Source organism: Styela clava, chromosome 8 (assembly GCF_964204865.1).
Source record: "Styela clava chromosome 8, kaStyClav1.hap1.2, whole genome shotgun sequence".
In the NCBI taxonomy this organism is placed as follows: Eukaryota; Metazoa; Chordata; class Ascidiacea; order Stolidobranchia; family Styelidae; genus Styela; species Styela clava.
Window position 1 is genome coordinate 23202982 of NC_135257.1, and position 14841 is coordinate 23217822.

Consider the following 14841-nt stretch of genomic DNA (forward strand, 5'->3'; position numbering starts at 1 on the left):
GCATCACGGAAACTAACAGAATTGTGTTAAACATACCTAAAATATGATTGAATATTTCATTTATTATAAAAAAAAATTTGTGTCTCAATTTAAATGCTGTGTATATGAATCAATTCATTAATTCTACCATTCTATGTCGTAAATGAACTTGACGGTTAACGAACATGCCACTATCCTACCCTAGTTGGTCCGCTTAAGGCCGAAGGTTACACGATATTGGATGGTCAGTTGGGCGACAACTTCACAATCTCTTGATCACCATGACGACTAATTTATAAGTATTTTTTATTCTTTTTTCACGGAACACCCGGAAAACGCTGGCAAAAGACTAGTGTTCCGCGGAACACAGTTTGGGAAACGTGCTAGAGATTCGCTGGATTTGGTGATATAGCAGATAAATTTGGACGTACCAAGTTGGACGTTAATTTTACTTCAATTTTTATTTTACTTTTATTCGGGAGTACCAATAAATGAAGTCAAAAAAGTAGGGGAAAGTGGGGCACGTTGGGACATGGGGCACAGTGGAAAATCAGCTCTCACACTGATACTATATCCGCAATCCTGTCCGCGGTTCGATGTTTCAATCCGCCCTTTGGTGAGTTACAACGTCCCCGCGAACGGACAACGGAAGGGTAGTGCGGCGCAAGCTATGAAGTGAAATTGGTTTTGGAAGGTTGAAACTAAAATTTCACCGTTCCAGTTTTTTCTTTTTTCTACATTGGACTTTCCAACATGACAAACCACCGTCTGATATTATTCAGCTTTAGTCCACTGTAGAATATTCATAACGTTGGCGAGTGGATGTGCCTTCCAGATTTCGCTGTGGGATAGTCTGAAAATATTTGTTGCCTATGAGGAACAATGGACCGGGGCACAGTGGGACTTGCCCTACAGTGCACAATTCGACATTGTTTGATACAATAAGTGCTTAGAGACCTAGATATGCGGTATATTAAGTGTAATATTATGGTTTCTTTTGACCCATGGCCCAATATGGAATATATTCGAGAATCAATAATATTTCCAGATTTAGATTCGAGGGAAGAAATAATCAAATTTGTTTGCGAAACTTTTTGTCTGATATCTGAACTATTTCAGTTGAACATTGATTTTAAAAATATTAAAGCTTCAAATTTGAAGTCTCCCTGTTCTTTAGACGATTATGCTGATTAATTGCTTATTTTTAAGGGCATACTTCGTTGAATTTTGACGGACTGACCCATGGGGCCCCAGGGTCTGTCCGAATGTGCCCCACAAGTGGGGTACAGTGGGACACTTGACAGACGTTTTTCAAAGCATTTTAGTAGTAAGATGTGTGTCGCAAGAAAATTTCTTATTCGCTGAATGTAAACTACATTTACCCCTCTATGCATTAGTCCCGCCAACTTAAGGGAATATGCAGAATTAAAGGCTCAAAATATGCAAAAGAAAAAAAGTGTCCCAACCTTCCCCACTTTCCCCTACATCGACTCGGAGTATAAATTATTTTAGCTCTGAGAATCGATTGTATATCTTTCCCGAAGCTTCAAAGCTCTGATTTATGTTACAGGATTCGTGCTCTCCATCCTTTCGAGTTGGTTCAAATAATAACGCATGTTTATTTAATTAAGAGGATATTTGCCATCATAGTTTGGAATGCATTTGGAATAAGGAAGCGATGCTCAAAACGTGGATACAAATTCCAAAACGAAGTAGGCGAAATTGGAACCGCCACAAAGTGCGCAATTTTTGATCACGAAATCGAATCCCACAAAATTTGAACTAACTAAAAGTAATACTCTTCTAGCTAAAAATACAATCTCTAACTTTTGAAAAATTTCAAAGCAATTGATCGAGTAGTTAACGAGAAAAGTGACTTAGAAAGAGCTTAGGTCATAATAATTGATTGGAATAACTTCACATCAGACAATCTGTTAAGAGGAAACAGTTAACACTTGGTTAAGTTTGCTCATAGTAATGTCACAAAATCTTTTCTCTAGGTCGATTTCAGCTGCTCCAGTCATTAATTACCAGTGCTTATTTAAAGGATGAAATAGCAAGGAAAAGTTTTTTTTTATACTAACGCTCGGAGAGGAAAGTCAATAAGATGGTTCACTCATAAAGCAAATCACAAACTGTTGACCTTTTACCAATCCACGTTAGCTTTGGGAATAAATAACGATCAGTCGTTCAGATGAATGAACTCGATGGTGATAATCATTTGCGCACATGACTAGAGATATTCAAACAATTTTATCTAAATTAGACATATTAAATGAATTTTGCATACATGGAATCACGAAATATCATTTCCAAATATTCCTTAGATTGAAATTACTGTTGATTCAAAATTCATGATTACAGAAGAAGATATGTTTTATTTCATATTTGTGATATAAGCATATTTATGAGCGCTCCAGAAGTGTGAGTACCAATATGAGGTATTTGTTAACCTACTTTACTTTACATCAAGGTGTGTAAAGGGACTGAAACCTATGGGCAGGAAGATATTCACTTGGCTAACACAACAGACAGTCCCTGAACTCGTAATAGAACTAAATAAAGAAAATCAGAATAAAATTATGGCCTAACCCTAACCTGGTACACATACTACGGGAATACCTATATATGAGATAAGATAGTCATATGAAAAAAAAAATAGAAATCAGTCATATGAGATATGACTGAAAAATCTCATTCCTTATTTTATGAGGTTTGCCCTTTTTCTTTATTTATATAAACCATAATTTGAAATAAATACATGATAAATTTTTTGAACTAAAATTAGACACAAATTAATCATAGTATATGATGAGACAAGAAGGATATTTGGATTTGTTTCAGCTTCACCAATGTTTTTTAGTTATTATTCAAACTGTGTAAAAGCCAGAGTGTGAGTTGTACGTAACACTCCCACGGTTTCCGTTAGAAATTGAACAAATAACGAAATTTTTTACCAATAGTAAAGGAGGAATAAAGAGTTCCATAGTAGGCGACAGGTTAGGGTTAGGCGATAATTTTTTTCCAATTTTCCTTATTTTAGTCCTATTATCGGTTCGAAGACTAGCCAAGAGCCTTCCGTAGTATTTATACCTAAAATTATGGCCTAACCCTAACCTAGTACACATATTACATTCCGATGTCCGCCATCTTGGTTCGCATACTTCGGGAGCCCCAAAAAAGGGGGCCAAACCCAGGGAGGGGCATAGCCAGAAATTTTTGAAGCGGGGGGGGGGGATTGGGTTCTGACATTTCTATTTGCAAGTTATATCGAAACAGCCAGCGGCCGAACACTGGAAAATGTGTGTTTTCTTGAGTCTAAAGAGCGTTTCAAGCTTGAAAAATGTCTATGTATGATACGGAAAGATGTTTTTATTTTTATTACATTTCAAAAGGGGGGGGGGGGGGGTTGTTCGGCCCCCAAAACCACCCCCTGGCTACGTCCCTGTTTGAACCACTGCCAACAAGCTCATAATCAAGCATCGATAGAAACAATATTAGAGTCCTCCAAATGTATCACGGCTTCACTTTTCTCTTGTTCTGTGCTGTCATCCAGTGGTGGATCAGGCTCTATTTCAACTTCTATTCCGTTCTCAGTGAGAACATCTCGTAATTTTTGGATATCTATTGAAATGAAATATACAATTTAATTTGGTGTGGTGTTTCCCTACTCAGCCAAGAATTAGGAGGAACCTGTCCAGCATGAATTGAATATTCAAATTAGATATATCCGATATATTTAATGCTCGACTTTTTGGAGGAATGAGTATTTCAAAATAGTTTCAATTACATATTGTTTCATTTTGAGCTATGGAAGTCTAACAGTATCTGATACTCGTTGAACTTATATCCTGCTTTAGAAAAGATTATCCAACAAACTCAGATTTGTAGTGAAATACAAATACAATCCAACATTAGGGCTCAGCTTCTCTCACTCTGATGGATCATAAAAATATAACATAAACACTTCAAATGAGAGGCATGTCGATGTCTTCATGGTCTTTATTATTAAACATGATGCAAAAAATGACTGATAGGATGGGATTTACATATTTATCCCAGCGATAATGAAGCCGATAAGACGACTTAATCATATGGTGTACCACGGCCTCTCGTACGGTTACTAGTCCCCGTCTGGTATGGGATTAGTTGGCCAGTTTTTTGTTTTCGGAAGCATGGACTTGATGGTGGGGGAAGCCATGACCGACCACCGGTTATGTCAACCATTCCATGATGCAAACGAGGAGTCTAGCAATCTTCTTGCTCATATTTAAGTCTGTGTGTGATTCGAACCTGCACACCCGCTTGGTAATCAGAAGCGCGGTGGCGAGCGTATTCTTAATGCTTAGCACAATGACGTGGTTCGCCATATGGTTAAGCTGTCTTATCGGCTTTCAAATGTGTAAATCCAATCATATCCTAATACTTTAACCACTAGGCCATACACTGTAGATTTCAGCCTATATTCATTGCTTCCTACCTTTTTCTTTTTTTTCCAGTTTTTCTTCCATTCCTTCGACCTTTTCCTCAAGACTTTTCAGTTTATCTTTCAATGCATGAACTCGTTCATCTCCTTCATTTTTCACAGTCAGAATAATTCCTGAATCCATGAAAACGAAACAAAATAATGAAACAAATAGATGTTCTAGCATGAACAAAATAATGAAAAACAAAATGGATGCCAGGGTTGGAATTCCAATGGTTCATTTGTAAAACTATGGATTGATTGGTCAAAAACACCTGCTGAATGTACATAATATAATTAAATACAATTTTAAACATCATCATTAATAGCAAAGGCTGTGTGATCAAACATAATTCGGCGCTCCCGTAGTATGTGAACCAAGATGGCGGACACCGGAACATAGCACATGTACCAGATTAGGGTTAGGCCATCATTTTATTCCAATTTTTCCTATTTTAGTTCTAGTACGAGTTCAGGGACTAGCCAAGTGACTCCCATAGTATTTGTACCTTGAATTATGGCCTAATCCAAATAATGAATAGCCTGAATAAATATCTAATTCAATTCTCACCGTTGACCAGCCTGACAACCCTCCATAACCTCAGGAGTACGAGAAGTCCCAGAGCAACAGCTGCCTCGTTTTCTACGAATAAAACTCCGATGTCACAAGCGAACGCTACTACGACAACTATCGCATCAAATATCTCCATTTTATGGGACCAGAAGTGTTCCCAGTCGGCAATAAGCTGGAATATAAATCATAATTATATATGGGGCATGAGTTTGTCAATGAAACCAAGTATTATTAACTATTCAGGAAAGGCCCAACAACAAAATAAGAGCAAGGATGATCACAAAATATTTGTATATATTCAAATCTTTGCCCGAAATAGACAGAATAGAGTGAGAGAGATTTATTTTTTGTCAACCAGAAAAAAAAATACTGAAACAATATAACTGTGAAATGACCATTTGGTCTACTTGTCACTGGTAAACTTGCAATTCCTGTATGAATAAAACTTTACCACAATGCCACCTATGCGAGAAAAGCATTGCCTAAGATGGCCCCGCAAGGCAATGATTAATATTATTATTTTTTTTAGAATTAGGTAATCCCCAGTAATTTAGTTTGATGCATCACTGTTCCAACAGTTCTAGCCTGACGTTTCTAAGAGAGAATTCAGGGAGAAGGTTGAACGCTGCATATTAAGTTAGGACCCTGTGCATGGGTTGAGGGTGTGATTGAATTTGTACAAGATTCAGAGAGGCAAAACCAAGTGATCTGCTATTCGAAATATGAAAGTCAGTTTCTAATCAGTCAAATAGTAGTCATTCTCGTTGGCCATCCAAACTAATCCCTCCCGATGGCGGCTCGACGGTATGGCGCATCGTGCTAAGCGTTAGGAATATGCTCGCCACCGCACCTCTGATTACCCTTCTTGAATTTGCAGGTTCGAATCCCATGCGGGGATGATCATGTGTGAGAGGATTGCTGGACTCCTCACCGCTGTAGGGGGTTCACAAAATCGCTGGTCAGTTGTGACTACCTCTACTATCAAGTCCATGCTACCTAAAACAAATAACTAACTAATCCCATACCCGACATGGAGTGGTAACCAGACGAGAGGCCGTGGTTTGCCATATGATTAAGCCGTATTATCGTCTTTCTTCTCCCCCGGAATAAATATGTAAATTCTATCCTCTCAAACCAGGCTTACCTTTGCAGCAATCTCAATCATAAATATAGAAAGGATAGAGATGGAGCAGTAATGCACGATCTCTGGTGCTTCACTTTCCTCATGGACTTCAACTACATGAAGGTCCAACAGGATTTCTGTGATCACTAGAACGCTGTCCACCAGCACAAGAACTATGACAGCAATCTGTGAAAGAGAAATTATTATAAATTACATATTTTTAGTGAACGTTTGTAACAAGCCTTATTCAAAAAGGAAAAAAATGAGCTTTGTATTCCAAACAAAAACTTACATGGCAAGGCTTGGAATGAAGGAAATTCTTCATGTGGCCTCTCCAAGTGAATGGTTGCTCATTTTGTGGGTTGTTGCCATGACTACCAGTAGACTCACTCTCAGGAGAGTCCTTGCTCACCGGCTCTTCAAATTCCATATACTGGAACATTGCTTGGGTATTAATATCTAAAAGTAAAAATTATTTTAGTAACTTAGGATAAGCTCCCATGCTAACTCCAATCAGGAAAGTTATATTGATCAAGTGGTTCTCAAACTGTGTGGCATGAATTATTAACCTATTCCTGAAAAGGTATTTTTCCACTGCCCACGTTTAGAACTTAAGATGTCATAATAATGTTGAAATTGAGGTTGTAAAAGTACTACTGTTCATGTGCATAAAAACAAGCTCACATATAGCGTTGATTACATTTCACATGGCATAATACATCAAATGTTAATAATAGAGTCCAATTTTCTTCCAATGTGTCAGGATTTACATCAAACAAAGTAATTTATTCAAAGAGTTTAACAAGTTGAGAAATTTCTTGCATTTATTCTAGATCAGGGATAGCGAATCAAACACCCACAAAGTGACCCGCCATGTTTTTTTGTGACCCGCCAATGCAAAAACATACTAACAGTTCAGTGCTAAAAATTGACAATAAAGGGCGCGTTAATTTAATCAAACAGCATGTGAACTATCATCGTGTACCAATACGCAATGATGTAACTACATCAATGACATAAGTTACACAAATCATTTCCCACAACTTGTTTGTTACTTTCGGAGGTATATTTCCAGCTCACATTATTATTTTTCATAATGGAAATATAATTTTTACCAATTCATTGAAAAACGTTTGCCATCCCTGTCCCATATCATAGCAGTCAAAACCAAGAGTGGGACTATTTAATTTGAATATACAACTTTCATTTCACAAAAGGGCAAGTGTGAGAGAAATGTTCCCATGGATGCGAAAATGCTGAATACTTGTGTCTGGTTTAAAAAGTACAGCCATTACAGATACAGCACAGAGGGAACAAAAGCTGCTTCAACTTCGACACTGCTGCCTGTCACTGCAAACAAAGATTGGTTGGAACTTAGGTCATCTCAATGAAATGATCTGAACTTGCCATCAAAAAATGTCATTCATTCAAACTTCAGTGAACTGTTAACTTGACTATGACTTGGTTCTAAGTTTAACAGTTTCCATTCTAATAATAATACCCGAGTATACTACCTGTTGAACTGACGAGAAGACTAAAATTTCACAAATTTTCGTATAAATCAGACATTCCAATCAATCAAAAATTAAATACCGATATTCGGTGATTCAAAGCGTAACTGGCCAGAATAATTTCATTTTCAAGTGTCAGTGGTGCTATTTTGCCATTGAAATAACATAATATGGCGAACAGAATACAAACATGATGAAGTAGAATTTTCATATTTATTGTGGGAAGAAGAAAAACGATAATATGCTTGATCATAATTATGGCAAACCGAATCCTCTCATCCTTTCAGTTCAGTGTATGGGATCATTTAGCCAGTTATTTGTTTCAGATGCATGGACTTGAAAGCAGATAAAGCTGTAAATTGGCCAGCGGTTATGTGGACCACCAAACCGCAGTGGTACGTCCAGGAATTATTTTCGCACATAATTATTTCTTACAGGATTCAAACCCATGCAGGTTAATTTGGTACTCACATACTATGTGTACCAGGTTAGGGCTAGGCCATAATTTTATTCCGATTTTCCTTATTTTAGTTCTGTTACGAGTTCGGGGACTGTCTGTGTTAGCCAAGTGAATATACCCCCTGCCCATAGGTTTCAGTGCCTTTACACAACTTGATGTAAAGTAGGCAAACAAAATTAGTTACCTCCATATTGGTACACACAGCTCAAAAATGTAGGCCTTACAATTTTTTTGTACACATCAGGAAGTTTATATTCTGCAGAATATTTGCACATCCATTGGAATGAGTTACACATCACTCAATTAAACAGACATTGAAATCAATTCGATAAATCAAAGTAAATTATTAATAAATCACAATTACTTACCACATTCTGTGACAGAAGAATGCTTGATTGTTTAATCATAATCAACATTTTTGTGAATCATCTTTTACTTTGATTAGAATCTTCAGAGTAAGTTTTTTCGAGAATTAGACTGTTAGATAACATGACGATTCCTAGATTCATGATATACGTATTGACAGTATTGATGTTGCAGTCTTGATTCAAAAGATCATGAATACTGCATTCTGATAAGGATTTGATAATTTTTTTCTGCCCAAAAATTAGAATGAACAATTGCATGAGATCCTTTCATAACCAAATCAAAGACTGAAAGTATAGGAATAACAAAATGTGTACCGTAAACGCAGGTAACTTCGGATGGTTTGTAACTTCGGATGAAATTTTCAATCGTTTATATCTTGACTAAATTACGTCATATTTTGCTTCTGGCAGTTTCTATAGAGAGTCCTTATATATCTAAATCTGTTATCATATTCAATCGCCTAATCTTATTTATTTTTTGACACAAAAAATCACATTTTAGCCAAAAATTGACACCTTGTTTTTGAGCGGCTAACATAGCGACTTCTGCCGACGCTAACTTCACTAAAAGACCGTCAATCGCTAGAGGGCATACACAATGTACAAGGAAAATTACAGTGATCACGAGATGTCGCGTGCGATTCAAGTAAAATATATTATTTTGATTTAAAAACTTCGTCAAAATATCGACGTTACGATGCTTACGCTGAACGTGACGTCAACAACGTGATTCAATTTCGCTCCATTTAACGCCGACGTCACATTGAGTAGCTCGTGCGTAACTCGCTGCGACATTTGAACGCCAGACTATGTGGCGCCACGTGTAGTTAAATATAAAGTGAAAGCTCCTACCTGATCCTAGTCACCAAATCCTTCAGAAACTTCATTATAGCCCCAGTCATATGCTGTTTATTCATTGTGAATCCGTTTAAAGCACATCAAATTTGTGCGTTAATATTTTTGCATTCATTCTCTGAACGTATAGATGTTGTTGATACGTAAGGCTAATGGACAGCCAGTTACGCGTATCTATACTATCAGAATGATAAAGTATGTATGTTTACGATGATAATATCTTAAGCGTAGAATGTTGCACAGGTGAGCATGAAACTCAGGTGCACTCAGTAGGAGGTTGGACCACATACGAGTAAGTCGCAAAATGAAGAAAAGAGTATCAAAGTTTCTATTTGGCGTTTTATCCGTTTCATGTCATTTGACTTTGTCTATCTGCCTGTGAATACATTATATCTGAATTATGAACACGAGCCACAAGCTCCACCGTTCCATATTGTTTTCCATTTCCACTGCCATTTTTTACTACCTATCGTAATTCATCATTCTTTTTTTTATTATTTTCATTCGTTTCATTTTTGTTTCGTATTAAAAATTGTTTTCCACTTCCATTTTTACGACTTAGTTTATGCGTCTGTTTTTTTATTTTCATTTGTCCCATGTTGTCTCATTTTTGTTTTGTATTAAAACGATCATATTAGCAAAATCTAGCACTTTCATGAAATTAAGAATAGTCAGAAGTAAATGGTTTAGTTTTGCGAAATGTCAGAAATAGCGATGGGCAAAATTATCATAAATTATTACATGCGTTGTATTTTGAAGCATTTTAGCGGTAATAATTATGGCGTGACACTGTCAAAATCGTCGAGTAAAGTGCTGAGTTCGCAAATTCCGTAGATAAAATTGTGAGTTAGTCGGTAACGATTTTAGCTATAATAACCGTCGGGTTATTGTTTTGTCCAAAAAAAACGTTAAAACTTGAGGGAAATAGTTATATATATTGAGCGTCCGACCCGCTATTAGGACCAAAAGCCTTATGACAAGTATAAATGCATAACGGCCGATTTATTCAATTATTATAATAAATAAAAATTCAGGATTCGTGCAATCGCAGGTGCAAAGCATGAGAACGTCAATCATCGTCTTAATAAATATCTCCATCCCGGTGTCGATAATAATATCACCGTTCTCTTTAAACTCGAACGATTAATAATATACAAACAGTGATAAGATCAAAGCCAATACATAAGATAAAAATCAGAATAAAATTAATTTGGGTTTTGAAATCAGTCCTTGTCTTCAAGAGCTGTTGCCGATGTAAACGCACGGGTATACCAGATCAATGACATTAAGCATGCTGCTAATGTCATTGATCAGATATATAAAACTTCAATGTCCGCCGACCCGAAAGAATTAACAATCGGAAAAAAATAAAACGGCCGTCATAGACGAACGTCAGTGTGCGACACGCAAAACGGATCACGGCATCGTAAGTTCTACGCAGCGACGTTATCACGCGTCACTGATCACACAGACATTTCTCTCTCACGACGAAGTGACGCAAAGCGAAAAGTGGCCATCCGAAGTTAGAAACATTTGGAATACAGATCTGCAGACAAATAAAGTCAATAATTTGAATGAAAAAAGGTATTGACTGATATGAAACCGAGTTTATCGTGAAGAGAAAGGCTTCATTGTATTATATTTCAAGTTTGGCTTCAATTGAACAATAGGCGGCGGAGAAATTGTTCATAATATAGTGAAATCATCCGAAGTTACCTGCTTTTACGGTATCGTTGCAACTGACTGATTAACCAGCGGTTACTGGTACCGGTACGTACTTCTAGTAGGCGTAGCATAACAATTTTTCACGTGTCGATCCTAACCCCCACCTGACTACACCATCCAAAAATTACGTCACCACAACGTCACGGTGACGTAATACAGTAATAGAGCCCTTCAAATTACGCGAACTGTCATCCAAGACGCGCAGACGAGAACCCGAAATCGAACAGCCATTTTTCTCGTTTTCTCATCGCAACGATCCCGATAGGAGAGAGATCGTTGACGTCAGTCAGTTCTTTATCGTCGGCGCCGATGCCATTTCGGGCGATCGTACGGGTATTTGGCAAGCTCGATGACGTGTTGTGACGTCATTTTTGGATGGCGTAGTCAGGTGAGGGTTAGAATTGGCATGTTAAAAAATTGTTATGCTACGCCTGCTAGAAGTATGTTAGGTACGAAACTACACGAGACCCCATCAATCAACCTACAGCTTACTACAACAACTCTAGCCAACCTCTCTGTCCCAAATAACAGGACAGTGATACTGCAGTACTGTGATATGCAAACTTCTGAACTTATTCGAAACTGGTCTGCAAGCCCAAGCGGACTGCAGACGCCATCGTTATCCTAGCGAAATTGCGGCGAAATATTTTACCCACAAATCCCAGCAGTGTTCACTTCAAAAACCTGACATTAAAGTGTCATTACCGCGACATATAGAAATGTACATTGCTGGGAATCAGAGTGTATTCAAGAAATTCAATATCGATTTTCTAAAAGATCTCTTATTAGGAGTAAAAATATTTTTATTGTACATTAAAGTATATTAAATTGACTTGTTTTTAGAATGTAGAAAACAATGTGCATTCATATTAGTTCGAAAGATATAAAGCAAACAATGTCGATAATTGGCAAAAAATGTATAAAACGGCGTTTCGGCGTATTCATATGCGATTCTCCAAAATATCCCACATTAGGAGTAGAAATATTATTATTGTACATTAAAGTACAAAAAATTTACTTGTCTTTAGAATTTAGAAAATAATACGCATCCATATTATTTCAAAAGATATAAAGCGAACAATCTCGAAACTTAGCAAAAAACGTATAAAAGGCATTTCGACGATATTTATCTGCGATTCTCTAAAATATCCCACATTAGGAGTAGAAATATTTTTATTGTAGATTAAAGTACATTAAATTTGCTTGTTTTTAGAATGTAGAAAATAATACGCATTAATATTAGTTCTGGAGATATAAAGCAAACAATCTCGATACTTAGCGAAAAACGTATAAAAGGGCGTTTCGACGTATTCATCTGCGATTCCTAAAATATCCCACATTAGGAATAGAAATATTTTTATTGTACATTAAAGTACAAAAAATTTACTTGTCTTTAGAATTTAGAAAATAATACGCTTCCATATTAGTTCAAAAGATATAAAGCGAACAATCTCGAAACTTAGCAAAAAATGTATAAAAGGGCATTTCGACGATATTCATCTGCGATTCTCTAAAATATCCCACATTAGGAGTAGGAATATTTTTATTGTAGATTAAAGTAAATTAAATTGACTTGTTTTTAGAATGTAGAAAACAATGTGCATCCATATTAGTTCGAAAGATATAAAGCAAACAATGTCGATAATTAGCAAAAAATGTATAAAACGGCGTTTCGGCGTATTCATATGCGATTCTCCAAAATATCCCACTTGTCCCACGTGTCGCACTTGAACCACGTGTACCACCTGTTCCACGTGTACCACTTGTTCCATTTGTACCACGTGTCCCACTTACGGGTAAGGATTATCATATTTTTCAATTTCCAATTTTGAATGAAAGCGAGTCAACACCGTTTTTGTAAATTTAGAATTGTCGAACCAGATAAGTACGACTGGTAAATTTTGTATTCTATGTAAATTTTCCGAGATATTGGCGACGGGGAAACATAATATTTTGACCACGTAGAAATGCCATTATTGCCGATTTATTCAAGTATTTAGTATCAGTGATTTATTTCAAAGCTGAGTTACGTTAATTCTCAACTCTGAGTATTAGAGAGATTACCAATTTGCGGAGTTTTTAGTTATTATTATTTAATACGAAAGCAACACGGACACGATATAAAATCAAAAGCATAAAAAAGTCAACTATCAGCTTCACATATATCGCATTCCGAGGTCAGTAATACTGTTCGCTTCAAATTGGGAAATTAGTTTACAAACTGTGATACAAATCCTACAAAAAAGATAAAAAGCAGCATAGAATTAATTTGTGTTGTGAATGCACTCCTTAATAGTTGTCTTTGACATCGTCGCCGATGTGAAATCAAATTTCTGTTTAAAAAATAAAAATTAAACTGCGATATCCGCCGTTGCATGAGAAATAATATTTACTAGTGGATAAAAAGTGCTTTAATATAGTTTATCATCATCAATTGGGATGTCAAGCCGCCGAAAGGATCGCCGTGACTAAAATATTTACTGCGGCCTTGGATTATGACAAAATTAGGAAATAAAAATCGCTGCATTGTTGCGATGTTTTCAGTCTTCAAGTAAATTCCGAAAAATAAAGTTGTCACGGTGATCGTTTTGGCGGCCGACATCCCAAATACGGTTGTTTGAAATGACAATACTCATTATTCGGTGTTGTGTTCGTTGAAAATATTCGAATAATTCGACTAAAAAAACTATTTGCCCACCACTAATCACGATGCATGTTAATTATCATTGAATGGCAATTAAAAATCAACTTGTTTAACATTAAAATCCAAGTAATAGTTTCCCATTTAATGCATTTGATCGGCGCTAAATGCGAGCGTGTTTTTGTACCTATAAACGATTTTGACGCTACTGACATCCGCGAGTTACACTTCTTTCAAAATTAATTCTCACGATTTCTAATGTTCTATTTTCAAATGCGGGTACTGCTGACTACGGATTAAGGCTCGGTATTTGAAATAGGTCTTGCAAAATATTCACCATAAACCGGCAGGCACATAAGGGGCGGGCTACACGTAACTGTGCTATTTCGCTGTGAACGACGCATTCTTTTGAGTTTGCACTTTGAGTGCTCTGTTTTAATTTCACCGAAAATTTTGGCTGCGCCCATGTCGGTACCTATCCGATATCAACCCGGCTATATTCCGGAACTGATGAACCAAGTCATAATTTGTCACCATGTCATCAATAACCAAAACTTTTGTGCTTGCTATTACCAGAAAGCTTATGTGGAATGAAAGTGCGACCTGTGGTTTTACTCAGTTATCTTAATCTGGTCCTCCTGTATTAAATGTCGTACACCCTTGATTTTAACTACGTAAATTGCTTTGCAACCTAGTTCTTCGCTTGCTATTTATGTTTTTTCGATTTTCGTCATTTTTTTTCTGTAAATTTAGAGCAATAAGAGAATAATTCAGGTAGTTTGTAGACTAATATGATATGTAAAAGTTAATAATGTCCCGAACAGATGTTGACATTATCTATCGAACCAAGAAATTATTGCCCCAACTAACATGAATACCACCATATTATTTTATGATGTTTTTATCATTCTATTGCATTTTTCTCTCCGATTTTATATGTAACTGCAATACCTTATATTTTTTCTGCCAAGAGGTTTGTTAATTTATTGCAAGCATCAATTGCTTTTACTAGTTCATACCAATTTTTTTTTTTATTTCTATGTCAAGTTCCATTATTTTTTTCATCTTTAAGTCATTCGTACTTAATGACACTAGCCCAATGGAAAAATACTACAATCACAATTTCCTAAATCATTGTGA

At 36.4% G+C, this 14841-nt stretch overlaps 1 protein-coding gene across 1 annotated transcript; it reads right to left on the reverse strand.

Moving 5' to 3' along the window:
• Positions 1–2669: 2669 nt before the first annotated feature.
• On the reverse strand, positions 2670–8766 carry LOC120345923 (voltage-gated hydrogen channel 1-like). Its single transcript, XM_039415523.2, has 6 exons — positions 8481–8766; positions 6434–6600; positions 6163–6327; positions 5016–5190; positions 4460–4579; positions 2670–3603 (listed from the first exon to the last, which is right to left on the reverse strand). Exons 2-6 carry the CDS (start codon positions 6581–6583, stop codon positions 3455–3457), a joined length of 759 nt encoding a protein of 252 aa, XP_039271457.2. The 5' UTR covers positions 6584–6600; positions 8481–8766; the 3' UTR covers positions 2670–3454.
• Between the last annotated feature and the right edge of the window lie 6075 nt (positions 8767–14841).

What these genes read in the sequence shown, in the direction of transcription:
- LOC120345923 (XM_039415523.2), bottom strand. Translation starts at nt 6,583, where the DNA reads ATGTTCCAGTATATGGAATTTGAAGAGCCGGTGAGCAAGGACTCTCCT. An exon ending in GGTTGTCAGGCTGGTCAACG is followed by an intron (nt 4,580 to 5,015) that starts GTGAGAATTGAA and finishes TCATGGATTCAG; the next exon opens with GAATTATTCTGACTGTGAAA. An exon ending in ACTGGAAAAAAAAGAAAAAG is followed by an intron (nt 3,604 to 4,459) that starts GTAGGAAGCAAT and finishes TCATTTCAATAG; the next exon opens with ATATCCAAAAATTACGAGAT.